Here is a 20,347-nt window from a genome sequence, read left to right as displayed (position 1 = left end):
GAAAATTTTTCATTGGTGAATTACAGCCGTTTGATTAGCCAATCCGGTAGTATCTGATGCCTTAGACCAAAATGTGGACAGGGCTGGCATATCGTTATTGGACCATCATGTACTCGGCAACTGTTCTGAAGCATCAGTTGCTATTGGATTGGCCAATTTGAAACGACTGTAATTCGCCAACGAAAAATTTTCTATTAAAAATGAAAAACTTCGATTTTATAGAGAAATATATTGATAGCCTATGGGGTGACGAAAGTCTTCGGTGATCGTGTATATTTTTTTTCCATTTTACTCAAATAAGATCTAACCATTAGTTTTTGCCAAATTGAAATCCTCTCACAGAATAAGATTTTCGCTCAAGTCTAAAATATGCCTCATACCATTTGAATTGTTTCTATTTAAATAACCTGTAAAAAAACATGCTCGTTCAATTTTTTTGCCAGGGTTTTGCAAAATAATCGCATAGTATGGTTTAAGAACTAGACATACTAGAGTAAATGCAATAACATATTGATTCTTGTAAACCTTGAAAGATCAGCTACGGCGCGCCATTTTAGTTTGAGAAAGGGGAGAAAAGTCCTGATTTCAATAATACCTGGTTTCTGGTTGCTCCAACGTAAAACAAAGCTATCATGGCTCTTGAAGAGAATTTTAATTAATTAATTATGTACATAATTATATCTACATTAGACCGTACACATGCCCATTTTTGAAAATTCTACAAGGAAACAAAAACGAGGGTGTTTTTACACGTTATTTAAATGGGGAAAAAACCACATTCTTTGACATATTTTTTGTACTTGAGCTTCCATCCTATACTTCGGGAGGATTTTTCGTACAGCCAAAAATCATGTTTAGATCTGCCTTCAGAAAAAAAAATCTATATGTAACTACCATAATTTGAAATAATCCAATGAATATATTTATAATATACAAAGAAATTGCATAATTAGAAACAAAATCCGACAATTTCGTGGTAGGAATTGATGTAAAATAATTTATATTCGATTTTTTAATCCTTTGCGGAACAGTGGCACTCAGAGGGTGCGTTCCAAAACCTAACTGTGATGAACTCTGGCCAACTCTACGCGTTCCAAAACCACAACCCTGAATGTTCATCATGAACTTTGAGCGTTCCGAAACTTGCGAGTTGCCAACTAGGAGTTAACTTGAGTAAATCCTGTCTAAAGCAGAGTTAGATAAAGTTAGGTTCGGAATAGTTGTACCAAAATTTAAATTCAACGGTAGTTTAGTGTGGGTAAGCTTTGATTGTTGCACATGATTGCAGAACAAATTGCTCAGGAAGTAAAAAAGTGCTTCATTTGAAGAAAAATTAACAACCTGGTCGAGCTCATTGCTGCAGGTTCACCACCAATACATACACTTCCGCTGCAATTTTTTCCCCAACATAACACCAATTTTTCATTTAAGTATTTGCACTTTTCCTTCACTCAGGGCTACGTTCAGTGTTCCAATACCCTAGCTGTCTCAAGAATCAGCTGATTATACTGAACTCTAAGCTAAGTTTTGGAACGCACCCAGTGAGTGCCACTACGTTTTATGTGGTTTTTTCTTATTTTTTCTGCAAATGGAGGAATAACTGTTGCACTTTTGAGCTTTTGAGATTTCAAGATAATTATTATCCTTTATATGTGTCGGTTTTTTTTTTTTTTTACAAAAATATTAATTTTGTAATCGTTAGAAACAATTGAAGTGTAAACAATGAAATTGGACCATGATCACAAAAAATTTTATATTATCCGAAGATTTTTTTTTTATATTTGTCAATATTAAACAAATATTTTTTTCATAATGGCTTTACGTAATGTTTTGGATTTTGATGAAATTTGGTATACGAGGATTTATGAAATCACTGATCACAAATCTGTCATCAGAAGTCCGATTTTATGGCTGCCAACTGTCCAAATTATCATTTTCATTTGAATTTAGATTTGAAATCGAATCTGCTGAACGGATTTCGATGAAATATGAGGTATTTTTTGGTAAGCCACTGGTATAGCAACCAAGGTGTACTGGAACAATATTGTGTGTCACATAAACTATACGTTGATTCATTTTGGTACCTATATCAGCAACTTGCGATTTTGCACTCAAATTAGGCCAAACATGGCGATTTGGACAGTTGGCAGCCATGGAATCGGAATTCTGATGACTGATTCGTGATCAGCGACCCGAGCAACCCCCTGTACCAAATTTCATTGAAATCCGTTCGGTAGATTTAATGTGCCCCTGAAAGGACTAAATCTGGCAAAACTTGAATCATTTTTCTACCGCGTGAACAAATTTTTCACTGAAAATTCGTGTATACGTGAATTATGCAATTTCTCTATTGTTTTCAAGTATAATACCTCTATTGTTTTCAAGTATAATACCACTATTGTATAAAATTACCTGTCTTTTAATAGCAACGCATAAACAATAAGTAAGTGGATTGCGATGCATAATTCCAGTTGTCAAAGTTATGCAACCCTTAGTTTCTGCTACTTTAATCCATTCAACTTCATCTCCATCCAATGCTCGTACAGGTACAAGTCTGACGTGTCTTTGCTTCCCACTAAGGACAACAATCAGCTGTTCTTCTGTCACATATTCTAGGAGATATATCTTCTTTCCTTCACCAACTCTCGCTATTTCTGCAGACAAGAAGTATTTATCATCAAAATTACCGTTATTGTCATTATTCATGTACAGATGAGGAATTATTCCGTGAATTGGCATGTTACTCACCACTACGATCTAAATCTAAACAAAATAGGCCCTCCTCAGTGCCAATGACTAGACGGTCAGGATCTATTATCGTACCCGACATAACGTTCTTTATGAGAGCCAAAGTGTTGTCCAACAACTCCTTGACCCGGAATATCTGGGATATCAAAATAAATTAATGAGGGTCCACCAAATTGAGTTACAGAAGGCTAAACAAAATGATATAGGTTACCACCTTGCTCATTATAGGAATTTGCAGAACAGAAAATTTATCTTTTTCCATGGCAAAAAAGTGATAAAAATCTTTCGTTTTTATCACAAACTTTTCAGAGGGTGAAATAAGCAAGCTGAACACCCATCAACTTTAAGTTTACAGTGAAATATCAAATGACCTAGAAATCATAACTAGAGAAAAAGAGACTATTCATTTCACAATCCAAGATAGTTTGAGAATTACCGTAGTATTTGGAAGATTGTTACGCTTCAAGATTCGATGAAGCTCACTTAATGCCACAACCCATTTAGTCTTTTCACTCTCCGTATCAGCCAGCATCAAAGTGATGTTTCTTAGGCCAGGCGGTTCCATCAAAGACGTTGTTATCTGAAGCACAAGATGAATCACGTTTGTTTTGTAATTGCATAAAATTAATATCAAAAATTTGGTCAAGAATACTCACTCTAAATATACACGGAATGTCTTTTTTAGTTGCATGTATCACATCAGAATCACGCACGGAGCTGACACTGAACTCCTCGTCTCTCATATCCAACACTTGGGACACATATACAGATGGCAGGGCATTGCGATCTGGCGAAATGTCGTAGAGGAATAATTTAAAATCACAGACCACTACGAACTGTCGTATCCATCCTTTCTTTACACCACCCATTTTTGGCACTTTTACGTAACCCTCGTAGGCAGTTCCAATTCCTCTGGTGGGGTCGATGCCCAGCGGTCGTTTTGCTACGAAGTCAAGAAATATTCTTTTAATGCAGCTTTACTGGTTGCGACTAATGTTTACTAAAGTCTCTTGAATAATTGATACCAATATGGATTTGGCTGAATGACTTACTTTGATCGGGAGGCACAGGGCAAATCGAAGGAACCTTGTCACAGCAAGACATGTGACAGGCAAAACCACAAACTTCGCATACGACACCTTGCCTGGTCAGACCAACCATCAGTGACGTGCAATGATTGCATTTCGTTGGAGCAGAAAATGTACGAACTAAAAACTGATGGGATTTTGGTTTTGGTTGTAAGCTAAGCTGCCCGTGGGATAGAGATGATTTGTTCAATAGCTCATGAGATAATGGAGATGTGGGATCCTGCAATTAAATAAATGATCTATAAATTATGTTATGGATTATTTGGTTAACAACAAAATACGAAAGGTCCAACGTTTGTTCTTACTACAGATACCACGATCAGGCTTGTAATGCCAAATATACTTCCATAACGTCGGTTGGCCAAAAATTGATAATTTCTATCGATATTGTTACGAGACAGTCGAACATTGAATATTTATCAAATTTAGAATATTCGGAAGCTACGACGATCTCTTTAAACATAAAAATTAGAAAATATTGAAATCCTAAACAAAACTATATTTTTAAATATCGATATTTTTTTTTTCAAATAGCTGTAAAAATGCTGTAAAATCTGATAGATTCTTTCAATCTCACTCTAAGATTGCTCATTTCATTCAGCAGACTATTGTCTACAAATTCACTGTAATATTTTTTTTTCAGCAGCTGTTATTGCTAAATACTTGATTTTATGGCATTACACCGACATTGATTATGATCAACAAATAGTAATATTGAATTACCTAGCAATAAAAGGAAAATGAATCTCAGTGACTTTGAAGAAAATAATGTTCTGAAGAAAATTAGCCATTGTAGAGTAAAATGGGTCAACTCTTCTAGATTGTGAACCATTTCGAAGCGATTTGGAATGAAGCAGCGATATTAAATTGTAATCTATTGTTTATAATTCAAGTACCGTCTATTTAGTTTTAAAGAGATATCTGTAGCTTGTGGATATAATAATTTGAAAAAATTATCTCGTAATAAAATTAATAACAAGTATAGATGTTTGACCAACCAAGAACCTATATTACCGCACAGAGTTAAATTGAATATGAGATACTCTGGAAAATAAGTGCATAAGCAGAAATTGTAGTATGTGCAAGACACAGTAATGGGCTTAATTCTTGGCAGTATAACAAAGTTTCTTGATAAGCGGAAAAATTGTTGTTACAATTCTCGCGGTTTAGAAGAAAAATTAAAAATTTCATGTTGGATGGATGGGGGACCTTAATTTTTCTCAACAATTTTTTATACCTCACTTTACTGTTATTACTGTTATTAATATGTTTCAATATTGATCAAAGCATGAAAAATATCAAGACTAACTACTCTGACAACTAAATATCTTCAACCTCAAACTCATCAAGCAGGCCACTTCTTCAGTTAGATCCTCAGTCTATGTCTTTATATAGTCAAACGTTACTTGTAACACAGGTTTTAGTTACGTATAACGTAACATACATATTATACTAGTATAACATCTCGAATTTTCTAGATATATTCTATATCGGTGAAATGTTTATACCAATTAAATTATGTGCCTACTTTCATTTCAATCTGAAAGATTTCAAAATATGTGTACTCCAAAATATCTACTCTATCACAGCAAAAAATAAAAGCATATTATTCGGTGAAAGTATTGAAAAAAAACTTTTCTTTAACAGCTTCTGAGAATCAACCTCAACCCTTTGAGTCATAGTGTTAAGTGTTCCTAACCCCTATCTTATAGCTATTTTTTGTATATTTAGAGAACTTTTTGACAGATTTTTTTGTGGTTTTTTGCTATTTCTGATAATATACTAATAGATTTGCAATACCCGAGCGTAATTATTGCAATATAATCCAAATTACTATAGAGAAACGAATTAATTGAAAAAAATTGTAGAAATTCAAGGAATAATTCATATCCAAGAAAGTTACCCCTCTACACATGTACATGTTTTACATAAATTATACGTTTTTCGGGTCACTGATTACGAATCTGAAATTGGATTTTAAAAATTCAATATGGCTGATCCAATATGGCAGTCGGAAATTTAAAATTCAGTGAAACCTGGAGAAAAAACACTGTTCAGCGGTTTTTAGGGTCACTGATTACGAATCTGAAATCAAATTTTCATAATTTAGTATGATGAATTCAATCAGCGACCCTGAAAACTCCTGCACAGAGTTTTTTCACAGTATTCAATAAAATTGAAATTTTCGTCCGCCATATTGGATTCACCATCTTGAATTTTCAAAATCTGATTTCAGATTTGTAATCAGTGACTCCAAAAATTAGAGAATATCTTGTTATAAAAGTTGACTCAGCACAATAATGTGGCCAAATTAGTTTCAAATGGATTTTTTATTCGAAAAGATTAGATTTTCTTTATACAAAGAAATACACGTGATCATATTTTTTTCAAGGTTCCATGCAAGAGGGTGATCAAATTGAACGACATGTTTCTCATGAAGAGTAAAAAAAAAAAATTGCAGGGTTTTCATATCTTAGTACGCACTATAACATATCGAAACTAGACAATCAACTAAAAATTTCGATTCAAATGTATAATAGTTTCAACTTTTTCTTATTCTTCACCAGCAAAGTGAATACAAACTTATTAGTTGAAAGCTCTATAAGGATTATGAAATTGTAATATTTAGAGAACCTGACCAAAAAAGTGGCATACTTGACAAGTTTTACTTCGATAAGGCTGTCAGTAAATATATGAAAATACTCACAATGCTCTGTTCGGACAAATTGCTTTTGCTGCTTGTAATGCTAGGTGCGCGGTTATCCTCTATGTCACCTTCAACACTGTCCACACTACCGTGACGTGTGCTTTCCACTGTTCCCTTGAGGAAATGCTCCAGGTACGACATTTGAGACGTGGGACGTTCTAGGACTGCAATTTACAATAAAATCAAAAGTCAATATCACCGTTTTTGTAATAATTAAAAATTCTTTTCACGTTTCTAGTAGTAAATTCAAGTGTGACTTTAAATAGCGATGAAAATGATCAAAAGTAATTGTAATGATGCATCATATTGTAATGTGCTCATGAATTGCACTGTGTAAATGAAGAAAGAATAAAATGTAACAAGACATTGATCAGTTTCATATTCGATTGATAAAATAATATATCAAGAACGGAAATGATTTAAAAAAAAAAAAAACGATGAATTATTTTGCGTTTGAGTAATACATGAGAAACACTTGTTATTCAATATAATTATTTAATTGCAAGTAATCTCAAGCTTAGATCACGGTACCAAATATTTAAGACCAAAGTGTTTCACATATTAATCACTAAAACTATTAATACGATTCAGTTCCAAAAAAACTTGTTCAATTTCAATACTTTTCTCTGTATATACTGTATGATTCTAGTAGAATTGATTAATTTTAAATAATTTGTGATGTTCAAAAAATGTTTAAATAATTTGAAACAGAGCACAAGTTGCACTGGTATGATAAATTTTCACAAAAATCTATTCATGCAGAAAAGTATTGATTTTTACACGCTTTAAATCCATAAAGCGTTGACACACACGAGCATGTTATTTCCAATTTCGTAATTTTAGCATCAAGATTACAATACGTATTTAGTTTTGAAATTTTAATGGCCAAAGTACAACGTTTATGAGGTAAGTGATAAAGAGATTAAAAGATCAGTCTTCTTTTTTTTTTTTTTTTTTTTTTGTGGTCGACGAAGAAGTTAAAAATCATTCAATGGGGCACATCATTCATGAATTGTCTGGAAAAACAATGATCAAGAACAATTTCAAAACAGTAATGCAGCCTCCACCTGTAAAAGTACAGAACAACTTTTCATTCACATTTTTACTTTCATCTTTCCTTTGCAATAACATCGTACGTAGCAACTAAGAACAAATGGGAGGATTCCGCCAATTTTTTTCATAAACTTATCAACTAATATTGAACAAAAATTAATCCGAACAACATGTAACAGGACAACCACCCACAGATAGGATTAACAATGGTTAGAAGAAAACCTCGAGGCACCCATCAATGGCGCTGCGAGTAATGAAATATATCAATCAACTCAAAAACAAACTCCTCAATTTATCAAACAATGCAACGACTGTTAATTTCATCACAGGCCAGCATCCGCTACTAGTGTAACTTTGATTTCTTGGTATCTGTATACCCTGCAATATATTTAAGTTACATTATCTCGCCTTAGACATACATTAGTGTAGTATTTTCGGAAGGATAAAACTACTTGACCTTCTTTCAAGAGATACAAAAGTTATATTCAAATTACAAAAAAAGTACCAATGAGGTTAATTGACAATTGTCAATAAATGTATGTAAGAAAATGAAGCTTTTTTTTCTGTAATTTACTAAGAGAAGTTTTCTCTGTCAAAGAAGCTATTTTAGGGATGTTTTATTATTTACAGATTATTGTCAATTATTAACGTAACGCCGCCTATAAAAGAAAACTTTCATTTACAAAATTATAATTAGATTATTCCATTCCAAAAACAGTTTCTGATACACGGGAAACTTAAAAGGCTGAAAATTTTGCACTTTTGACAAATTTCGATGTGTAAATAATATTTAGATTGTTGATCAAGATAAGGTCAAGATAAATCGTCTTCAACAATATTTAGATTGATTTGACGAAAAATTTCTAGGGAATTATTGATATCTAAGATCATCCTAACAAGTTTAATCTACTGTTTATTCAAAATTATTTGATAGCTTCGGTACGTATTATTGGATTAAGCTTTGAGTAGAATTAAAAACATGTATATCCTTTAAAAATAAACTGTTACATTTCGTATTTCTATACCATCAATAAGTTTTTCCAACACTAGAAGTAGTTTTTACAATAGCGACGACGAAGTGAATTTATTATTGAAGGTAAAGGTTCGATTTAGCCATCCAGCTGCATCTAGATAACTGTTAAATCAGAAAATGTGAAAAAACTGTCGGATACTCTTTTCAGAGGAAGTAAACTCATTGAAAAGAAAACATTCGCGTAGAGTGAAATTAAAGAGTGGCTCCTTTGACGAAACAATTTTATGCAGGAATTTATATCAGAAAGCAAAAAAAAAATAAAAATTATATCGATACAGATCAAAGTTGCACAGTAACCGGAAACGAATGCACCGTGGATTGAATCAAAGCAGTTTCAAAATCTTCAGCCAATCACGTAGTATTGCAAGATGTCAAATTTTTTTTTTCTTTGTTTTGCTCATAGTTTACCAGGCTTATAAACGACGGTATCGGCGGTACAAGTGACGATTGAGTTGGCACGAGGAAATCTAGTTAATAAGCAGGACGTTGTGACGCAAGAAGCACGTAAGGCCGACAGGGGCGACTTCAACTTGTGTACGATGATGCGCTGGGGTTTGGTTGAAACGACGATAGATGATGATTTGCTGGACGATTTGGTAGTTAGGAAGAAGGCTGTCACAAATACAGTTTGATGATGAGCAACACGAGGCCCCATACACAGCTGGTTATGCCAATAAACAGAGGCACTTTGTTGTCTAGAAATGAAAATAGCATTGCGTACCGGATAACGGTTTATTACGCTTCACAGGTATCCCAGTAGCGACAAAACTATTCGATTCGTTTCTGGTGACTAAATTTTTTAGTTCTCTACAAACTCAGGGTTCGTACGCTTTTTGAAATTTGAAATTCCCTTACTTTTCCAGGTATTCCAGCCTGAAAATAGGAATTTTCCAGCAACCCTTCAAAACATATGCCACTGATTAATGACAACTTTTTTTTTACATATTAATACTAATACCTTCGATATTACCTAGTAACTAACTTACTGTCTGACTATCAATTGACAAACATCAGCCTGCGATTTTCCGTAAAAAAAAACGAAAGAAGGTTTGGGATTAATATACATATAGAACGCGTGATATGATGTGACGAAACAAAATTTTCAAGTGCAATTTTTTTACTTTGTATAAGAATGAGTTTATTTTTCGACAGAATGAAATGCCAGTCTTATTTTCGAAATTCCCTAATTATTCCCTAAGTTTTCTCGGTTTTCCCTGTGCGTACGAACCCTGAAACTCTTGTTCCTATGTCAAAATATCCTGGAATTCTATAATAAATACATGTATCAATATCACAGTTCTGTATTTATCATTACACGTCATATATTTTGTAAAAATTCTACAAATCAACGACCAATTTTTCTGCCCTTGATTTCAATACCGTAATGCGAGATGGTTCTCAAAAATACATATAATCGTATTCCTACCAACGAATGTTAAAAGCACCATTGAATTCCAGATTCAGGGTTTCTTTCTACAAAATGCTGTATTAAGTTGTCGAAATCTTCATTCAACTGATAATTATATGTTTTAATTGATGAGATAAACGAAATTCCTTGAAGACTATCAAAGTTACACGTTGCCACATACAGTTACCTTTAGCGGGAAGATCAAATTTTGATTCTTGTATAACTATTTATTGAATCAACATTTTTACAGCTTAACAGAGTATTTGCAATACGAAATAAGACTGAAATCTGGGATTCATTTGATGTTTGTGAAAATGAATGTTGTAAAGAAGCTTTGATTCTATTCTTATCGCACCTAACAACAAAAATTATGCTATAAGCTGCTGGATTTTGGTGAAATGGATATGGAGAACTGATAATTTCAAAAATTGTATAGTTCAGGGTCTGAAAATAGTTGTTTCTACGTGAAATTGTATCAAATAAAAAAAACCTCAATCTTTACGTTGATGCGTTCTATCTAGAATTAAAAAAAAACAATCTCACAAGAAGTTTTAAATTCCTATACTATTGAATTGCGCTCAATCATATTTTGGCAAAGGCTCTGTATCTAATAAACTCAGCATGACCCAATATTTACTAATACGATTTTAATTGTAACAGCAGCTAAAATCCCGATATATCAACATACGTGACTGTGTTTCCGTTTAGTTTTAGAGCCATCCATCTTTAACGACGAATTATACTAGTATCACTTTTGTATTGTTACATTAGAACACAGATATTGAACATGTTTTATTCACCTGCACAGTTCTTTGAACACATGAATATATATATAAATACAAAAACACCACCATCAAACCAACTATTCACAATTGGCAAATTATTATTCTTCTTTCCGCACAAATAAAATAACATAATATTCAATTGGAACATATCTGACTGTTTACTTGTTGCCTGCATCGACTTCCGAATACGTTTAATGACTCTGTTTAGTACAATCTACACACAGTCTACGTTCGATCTATTCTAATATCAAATTTAAACAGGAACAAATGAATGCTAATAATTTGAATTAAACATTTCTTTGTAAGCCACCCCCTTGCCATGATATACGTATTTATGTGTGTATGTATGTAAGCATGTATAGATGTGGTAAAAGATAAGAACACAGGACTTTGGAACCTAAGTTTTCACAAGTTGTACCAAGGATTGGATCGTCTCACACATAATATGTACATTGTAACAATTTGACAGATGATCAACAAATATATAAAAAGTATTCCGTTTTCACTTCCATTTTTCTTTCCATATCTTTTTTTTCAAATTTTCAAAAGCTGTATCACAGAATTGGACCTTTAAAAGAAGCAGACCATATCCTAAATACTTGAAACACGGCTGTATACTCGGAATTGGTTACTCCGATTTCTTTATCTAGGCCATAGCCATACTGTTAACGAAGCTTGTTGCGCACTCATTTGCCACAGTAGTGGTACAACAGCAAGAAAATTTCATTTTACTGTGCATCGTATAACACGCCATGAATATTGTTCTATAACTATCCTTGCTCGATAATCGTAAACTAAATAAAGATAAAGGAATTAATAATAGAGCAAGTGATAAACTGTTCAAAGTGTTACAGTGCACTATGCGGAAAGTTGCGCAATAATATAGGCTCTTTTTTGTACTCGCGTTACTGTGGCTAAAATGTGTATAAACAAGGCTTCGCTAACTGATGGTTGTGGCAGAAAAGTGACGTGATCTAGATATACGGTCGAAGCTTGAAATAATAATTATTTAAAAGGCATGTTAAGTAGTGTGAGATTTTCGCACTACACAAAACAGTATTTCTAATAGTGTGATTGCGAGTATTGTTATACATAATGCAAACAAGACATTTCAGTAATAAATTATTTAAATATCGACGTACACTGATTCATGTCCACTGTGGTTGTCAGTTGTTTGTTCCATTGGACTGGTCGATCAATAACATGTTGGATTTGTGTCAAATTGAAAATGCACCGGATGCTTGACAACCTAAAGCCGCCAGCATATCTCGAGGGTAACGCAGGGGACTCTGAACCATGCGCGTTTCAACGCTAGGCAATGGTTTAATACTTGGGTGCAAAATTTCTAATATTCAAGTCCATCGTTTTCTCCGTGGTGAAAGAATGCCTCTTAAATGTACATACCTGAGCCTATAATCAACGCAATTCATAATTACATTATGCATCACTTATTCATTATGCATTAATTAGTAGTTCGTATATCTTTCTGTAAAACAAGCGTCATGATCCAAATATTATATTTCAAAATTTCTTCCCTCCTTAAATAGATCTTTAAAAAAAAAACTATCCAGCAAATGACGGGAAACAAATAATTCACTGAATTATCACCACCCACTTACGACTGTGAGATTAAAATACATTATAAGCAGTTTCCAATTATGGTGAAAATTACAAAAGAGGTACATACATATGAGTATTTACACCTGAATTCTGTTTGAGTAATTAGTACATGTTTTGAATGCCAGGCTTTAAAAGAAATCATACAGTCTGCATTCGAGTTGTATTACCTATTTTGAAGTAATTCACAAGCAAATTCGTTCATCTAATCCTACAGTGTCGTGAGGATGTTCCTATAGAATATAGTCTTATTCTGATATTTTAATTTTTCTACCTGCGTCTAAGAATTATGTATCAAAAGTAAATACACTTTACGTATTGTATGGAATTCATCGTGAAAGCTGTGTCTAACCTGAGAGCATTAAGATAGTAGTTGTAGTAGTAGTAGTTGTAGTAGCAGTAGTGGTAGCGGTAGTGGTGGTAGTAGTAGTAGTAGTAGTAGTAATAGTAGTATATATAATAACAACAATAATAATAATCACTACCAATCTTGCACAAAACTTGGTGCAATTTTTTCACGAATTATACGGCCAGGCTGTGGTAGTTAATTTTTATCAATTAACCCATTGGCTGATTTAAGTTTCTCTACTACCAAAACTCGAATCTTAAAGTTTGTTTTAAACTGGCCGAATCATCAGAGCAAACATATACCATGAGAGTTGAACCTCGTTGAAGCATATGTAGACTCCGGTAAAAAGGGATTTATGATCGCCAGTTTCAAAGTGGCTTATTGCAAACTTGAATATTAATTTATGAACCTTTATTTTAAACACTCTTAGACAGTGAATTTTTCATTTGCGATAAGTAATGATTAGCAACATGTAATTTTCAGAATAGTATGTTCTTTAATACCGTTATAACGCGTTAGTTTGGATCCCCTTTCAAATTATATTCAAATATTCCAATGACATATGACAGCATTGTGCAGAATTCTAGTGAATGCATAGAATTAATACAGATTTTGAAAAATTTTTTATCTAATTCCAGTGACAATATATTCCATTATTTTTTTACACTGCATTATGTCTAATCTGGTCTTTCGCAAAGTAACGTCTTCCTTCATATTTCTAATGATGTTTGTGTTAATGATTCAGACAGTATAAAATAGAGAATACCGCGTCTTTGCCTATTGATTAACGAAAGAAAATAAATCATCTTAGACTTCATTGGTAAATCGAAATCATAGTCATGTGAGTATTGAGAACGAATTTGAAATTTTAACAGATTTCTCAACATTCTGTAGACTAGAGTATCGTGAAAAGATTAATTACAAATTTTACATACATCATTTAAAAAAAACTCATCAGCATTGTAAAAAAATCATCTGAAAAACAAATATAATCGCTGAATATATAATATTGTTGTTGGATTTATTATGTCAAATGATTCGTCAAACATTTAGCCTCTGTTCACGGAGGCTGGAGTGTCAGTGACGAAATAAGCAATGAAAAGATAACGCCTCACTTTCTCATCAAAAAAGCCCACTAGACGAATTGAAATGTTTATGGACAAAATAGGCAGTATGAAAAGTTACCGCTTGAATGAACAACCACAGAGAAAAACTATCTTTGGTAAACTTGAAAAATGTGACCCAAATACTTAAGGGGGTTGGAATTGCCGAATCATCGATTGAACTGTACTTACAACCATCGCCAGTATCCAAACGCCCTTGAAGTTCGTTTATCTGCATTTCTTTTCTTTTTGCCTCGTGAGCCATGGCATCCAATCTCTGCCTGAAGTCTCTCAGTTCTCTACAGAAACATCAAAAATAGGTTAATCCAACTTCAACTTTCATATAAATGTATGTTAGCAGAATTGATATTGTTTCTTTTTTAGTTCAATTTCATTTTATGTCATTAGATGAAAGTATGTGTGATGAGAAGTCATCTAAGAAAGTAAGACAACCAAATAACGTGAACGAGAAGTGAAGCTGAAATGGCATGCAGCAAATCGTTAGGAAAAAATAGTAGCCGCCAAAATTGCGATAATCGTAATCATATATTTTTTAAGATGAAAAATCAAAGAAAAACTAAATACAATAAAATTTATGCGGTATATACAAAATTCTTCGGAGAACATACTTTTGTGCAGCGATGAGGTCTGATCGTGTTTTGGTGAGTTCCTCCGAAATTGCTTGCTTGGCTTGAATTTCACTCTGCAGGGAACTCTGCAGATTCAGTAATTCCATTTTATCAAGCTTTTGTGATCTACGGTTCCTCCAGTTCTTATCGGTCATCGTAGAGCCACCAACTACTGCTCCAACTCCGCCAGAGTGTTTCAGGAATTCTAGTTCTTCTGTCATTTTGGTTGCTAATGCCTGAATTTTAAATAACACGCTACATAAATTGTTTTTCAAGACATGTAGGTTTTATTCAATCTGTCTGTAAACTATTCTGTTACAAAAGAATACGATTCCCTGTAGTAAGACTGCATGTAACAGAGTAAAGGGGCCAATACACCAACTTCTGGCTGCAATTTAAGGGGTATGTAGTACTACTACCTTTACCGACCGAGCAAAGTCACTCTTTTTCTCCATATATTAAATTAACAAATGAACGGAAAGGGTTCAAATCTCGACAGTGCATCGCTCTTTCGTGTCGGAGTTCAGGAATGTTACTCATATCCCGGAAATCGTCAAAAAAATGTATTGTTTTCTTGACACGTATTATAATTTCCACTCTTTTATTTACGAAATTATTGTAAATCTTAGTTCACGTCCAGCGACCTAAATATTGAATGCAAACAGTCTTACAAGGACTCGTTCGACTCTTTGTTTTTTTTCCAGAATTGCACAAAGTATCTCAACTATCAAGTATTGGCCCCTGAAATTCGGGAATTGTGGAAATTGTAACACGTGTCAAAAAACCACACATTTTTTTACTATTTTCGAGATAAGAGTAACTTTCCTGAACGCCGCTATGAAATAGGAATGAACGCCGAAATTTCAACCTTTTCTGTTAATTTGATTATTTAATATAGGAAAAAAAAGAGTGAGTTTGCTCGGTCGATAAAGGCAAGAGTGCTAGATACCCTAAATACGTACTGTCTACGAGAAACTGAACAATGTTCGCACGTTTTAGAATTGTTCTCGAATTTTCAGCTCTTTCTCTTGTTTTTTAACGTTTTCAGTTCTGTATGTGCTATGACCCACAAAATGAACCTTTTTTCGAGTGCAAAAGTAGACTTTGGAGTAGATCCTGAAATTTTTATAGTGGGTTAAAACTGTGGTCATAAATAATCCAGGAATATAGAACATATTCAAACAATTCGAAATCCCTGTAATATTTATAACGAATCATCATTGATTGCTCAGCGAACCAAGTGTGTCTGCACAAAAAGTTTATTCCACTTGCTGCAATTCCTGTTGCTTTTTCACTCAATATTTGCTGAGCAGAATTTTCCTGCAGCAAACGTACAGCAATAATTGTTGTATCATTCCAATGTATAGCAAGACTTGCTTGCATTTAGATGTTTTGTAAGAGCTTTTGCTTGGAATGAATTACTTTGATTTTGAAAGCAATTAAAGATACATCTTGTTCTAATATAGCCAGAAAGGCTTTGCAATCATTGCTGTGCATTTGCACTGCAAATTTGCAAGTATGTTACTGGATACGATACTGCGTTCAGTCCACTTAAAAATTTCAGGATTGATTTCAGTATCTCTACTTTTTTATGCAGAAAAATAAAAACGATTTATAATCATTGGATTTCATATTAGGAAAGATCCGACACAAAAAAAACACGCGTTTTGTCTCATATGCTCGTACCGGCGACAGTAAGTGCTAAGAATTCTAAGATAAAGATTCAATTTGAAAATGTGATAAAAATGCATCAACGTATTTTTTGTAAACGATAAAGCTGAAGTCCTAAAAACTGTAGAATTTTCATATCTTATTGTAAAGTATGACATACTCGAATTACACCCAGATGTGAAATTTTTATCCTAGATAGCTGGCCGAAAGTTGGTGGATTTGCCCAAACACATTATTTTGAGACAAAAACACTGTTTTCCGACAGTGAACTGAACTATTGACAATAAATACCCAATAATACTTGACTCCAAAGTGCGACAGTGGTTGAAACTCGATACAATACCTGCAAATAACCTCTGGCATCCTTTTCATCAGAAACCCATTGAATGATTTCGGTTATTTGTGCTTCCCACTGGGCGATGGCCTCTTTTTTGTTCCTCAATTCTTCGTATTCTTCTTCCAGCTGCCTTCGCTCACCTTGAATTCTACCAACGCTGTCCGTAACAGCCCCAAGATCGAGCATGAGCTTTTTGTTCTCTTCGACTAGCATCATTTTCTCACGTTCGTACCTTCTATTCAGTTCGTTAATCGTCTCTTCACTGTCTGTGATATTTTCCAATCTGGCAGCATCTAATTTTTCTCTCGCCGACTGGACTTCCCGTTCCAGGATTTCTCTTCTGTTTTCAGCCTCGTGCAACTGGTCTTGAAGACTTCGTATCTCCGACGTATACCTACTCTGCTGCTGGTTGAGATTTTGGTTATATTGTACATCAAGCTTCTCCACCTCCGTTTTCAGCCTATGAATTTCCTGTGTCGCTAATGCCTGATTACCACTGCTGTCATTTCCCACAGGTCTCTGCCGTATCTTTTCCATTTCTTCTTGCATTTGTTTGCAGTACTCTTCACTCCGTTCCCGTAACTTCCGCTCTTTACTCGTCTCAGCCATCGCTTCCTCGACTCTGTTTTCTAGCTCTCTACGCAACTTCTCTGCCTTCCTTATGTCGTGTCGCAGACTATCAACTTTCTGCATCGCTACTTCAAGCTCTTCTTCTTTGTCTCTTACTTGCCGCGATAGTTTCTGTTTCTGTTGCCTTAGCTCGGATAGTTTGTCTGTTACCTCAGTATATTCAGTCATTGCTAATTTCCTCTGTGTGAGCGCATCTTTTAATTCTTTTTCTTGAAGTTTTAATTTCTCTTGAGTATCGAATTTTTCCTTTAAAGCCTCTTCTTTCTCCATCCTTAAGCTACGCACCAACTTTTCCAGCTCACGAATCTTTGTTGATTCACCACTATCCAAGGTACATAATTCCCGTGGTATCTCCATCGACTTTAACTGTGTTTCGAGCTCTGCAAAGAGTGAAAAATGTCACGTTATTTAAATAGGCTTCCGCTTTATTTTTGTCGAAATTATAGCACTAAAACTTATTTGATCTTTTCCAATAATGAGTTACAAACAATCAAGCTTTGGATTACAGAAAAACGTTATGAGTCATGGTGTGGAGACCTCAAAAAGGGTGTTTTTCTGCAATTATTTTTTGAGAGGAAGAGAAATAATGAAGCTTCTTAAAATTTTGAATGTATTTTAACACACATTTGAAAAATACAAGAAGATTTTTTCATCAGCAAAAAGTTAGAAGTGACAATTTGTAGAAAGAAAATTAATATGATTTCACAGTGTTTGTTGCGTTTTTTTAGTTCATCGTTAATAAAAATATATATCAATTACAAATAATCTTGGTTTTTACGTTTCAGACAAGAATTACACACTCCATCTTTCCTGCCAATTCGAGACCTCAGCGACGAGGCGCTTCAATGCTCAGTTAATGACTCCATTGTTTTGCAACAATACGATAATAAAGAAATTTTCTTGTACGTTCCAAATGTGTGTTAAAATACACGCAAAATTTTAAGAATTTTCGTTGTTTCTCTACCTATCAAAAACAAATATTGTCGAGAATCGTCTCTTTTAGGCCTTTAATTCAGGACACTTCCTTAAAGCGAGCGATCTTTTTAATTCGTGATTCTTTGATATTTTCGATGATCCATTACTCAAAATCAAAAAGTTTAATAATAAAACGTTCCTGTATATAGTATTACATTCAAAACAATGAGTAGAAAAAAATGTTGAGTCAAATCTGAGCAAAAATTCAGAACTCTTCTCACCTGAGCACGAAATACTTGTGTACATTCTAAAAAAGAATCTTACGAAACATGTATTGATAACACCGACACACAAAAAAAAAAAAGTTGTTTGTACATTTGACAGGACCCACCCACGGACATGTAATTCAAACCGCTGAATTCGAATTTCAGGTCCGTTTGGCCCAGTCACCCTCCAGATTTGAGTAAAATGCATAAAACCCAAAAAAAAAGGCAGAAAATTGCGAAAAACTGTAACCACAGCGATGAAACAATTTTTGTGGACTCAGATCAAGTATGATTTTCATGTATTTCAATTCACTGAATCTAAATCTGAAGGTTAATTAGCCCATTGAGCCGTCAGTTTGAAAAAATTGCGAAAAACCGAAAAAAATTGCATAAAATCATGAAAAACCAAAACTATCGAGATGAAAAAAATGTTTTGGATTCAGATTGAGTATAATTTTTATGTATTTTGTTCCACTGAATCTGAATCTGAAGTTTTTTTGTCCCATTAACGTTTCAAAATTTCAAAAAATCTTCTCATATTTATAATTGCAATTTACCCAATTTTTTGGGTTTTTTGAGATTTTTTAAAATTTTGAAACGTTAATGGAAAATACTCATTGAAAAAATTGTTGGCAGGACTCAGACTCTGGGGAATGTGGCGTTCTGTTACATGAAAAAGTGTAAATAATATCAATTCTTCAAAAATCAAAATATAGCAAATTAGGACTTACCACAGTTTCTTTTAGTCAGCGTATTTATTTCATCCTGTAATTTTCTAGTGGCATTATTCGAGTCTGGAGATGTCGTAGGTGAGAAATGACCAACGCCAACTTGATTTCGTAAATCAGCGATGGTAAGCGTTAACTGTGCATTTTCCTCCTCCAACATTTTCATACTCTTATCCTTCTGACAGACCATAGGAAGAGAGCCCAGGTCCGATATCCGGCTATATTGAGCAAAATTTTTCGAAAAACAATTGAAAAAACTCAAGAATTCAATCTATCCTCTAATAGCTTAGACAAACAATCCTGGCAAACCTTATTCAACTACTACATAAATTGATCGTGTATGAGAATTTTTTACATGTGATACAATAATAGAATGTTTTGTGCTTAGAAGTGATAGACAATGCAACTTATTAGAGTTGCGATAGTTTCGTGACAGAATGTCCATTAACATTCATGTTCGTCGCCCTCGAGTTTTCCAAAAGAAATACCCATTTCTCAAATTTCTAGATGTCGATCTTGAAAATAGTCCAATCAAGGAAATTGAATTATTTCTAGAAAACGATTATCCGATACAACCGAATAACGATAAAATAACTTGTTTGATTGATGTGCTGGTGAAAGATATTCTTTAGGCAATTAAGAACCTGAAAAAGTTTTCAAAACCTAGTAAAAATTGAATGAAATTGAGTTTATTGTAAGGGAGAACTTCAGGCGAAATTTAGAAGTATGATTTTATCAAGAGAATTTGTTTTGAAAAGAAAAAAACTTATTTGAATAACCGATTCAAAACATTTATAGATTTGCGTTAAAAAAATGACAGAATTAGCTTGCTGGCAACAGAAAACTTGATTCCTGTGATGATCAACATAAAAAGACCAACGAAACAGTTTTTCTAACGCACCTTCCCTGAGTGAAGCTGAATCCTACGAAAGGTAGATGCAGAGCAGAGAACGCAGAGTTAGCAGCAGGAGGTACAGCATCCGAGCTTCGAACATCTGTGTCATCGACATCAAAATTCGAAGTATCAGTTGGTGAAGACACTTCAGGTATATACGGGGCAGTGTTGTCTCTTAAAACATCCCAGTCCACACCTTCGAACCACGGATGTTTCTGTTGATGAATAAATTGGATGTAAATTACATTTTCATCCTACAAACGAAGAATTCCACCTCAATTCGACATGCTCCCAGTTTACAACTTTCTTGTAATGGCTGATTTTTTTCTACTGTGTAGAAGTCGAAAAATCTCATCTGTGTTTGCCGGATTCTGGTTGTGTTGCC

At 33.9% G+C, this 20,347-nt stretch overlaps 1 protein-coding gene across 6 annotated transcripts in view; it reads right to left on the bottom strand.

Moving 5' to 3' along the window:
• Positions 1-20,347, bottom strand: part of LOC124308350 (serine/threonine-protein kinase Genghis Khan) — a 42,786-nt gene that overhangs the window by 11,315 nt on the left and 11,124 nt on the right. For 5 of the 6 annotated variants that reach the window (XM_046770959.1, XM_046770961.1, XM_046770962.1 and 2 more), the window contains exons 8-19: positions 19,969-20,177; positions 19,071-19,285; positions 16,535-17,538; positions 14,521-14,756; positions 14,084-14,190; positions 9,038-9,241; positions 6,544-6,707; positions 3,801-4,056; positions 3,405-3,691; positions 3,185-3,328; positions 2,749-2,884; positions 2,413-2,654 (exon numbers count right to left, since the gene is read on the bottom strand). In XM_046770959.1, the coding sequence (XP_046626915.1) occupies positions 2,413-2,654; positions 2,749-2,884; positions 3,185-3,328; positions 3,405-3,691; positions 3,801-4,056; positions 6,544-6,707; positions 9,038-9,241; positions 14,084-14,190; positions 14,521-14,756; positions 16,535-17,538; positions 19,071-19,285; positions 19,969-20,177 (3,204 nt within the window). The remainder of the gene's footprint in view (positions 1-2,412; positions 2,655-2,748; positions 2,885-3,184; positions 3,329-3,404; positions 3,692-3,800; positions 4,057-6,543; positions 6,708-9,037; positions 9,242-14,083; positions 14,191-14,520; positions 14,757-16,534; positions 17,539-19,070; positions 19,286-19,968; positions 20,178-20,347) is intronic. The other variant, XM_046770965.1, reaches the window with a different exon arrangement.

Source organism: Neodiprion virginianus, chromosome 7 (genome assembly GCF_021901495.1).
Source record: "Neodiprion virginianus isolate iyNeoVirg1 chromosome 7, iyNeoVirg1.1, whole genome shotgun sequence".
NCBI lineage: Eukaryota > Metazoa > Arthropoda > Insecta > Hymenoptera > Diprionidae > Neodiprion > Neodiprion virginianus.
This window is presented reverse-complemented; position numbering and strand designations above follow the sequence as displayed.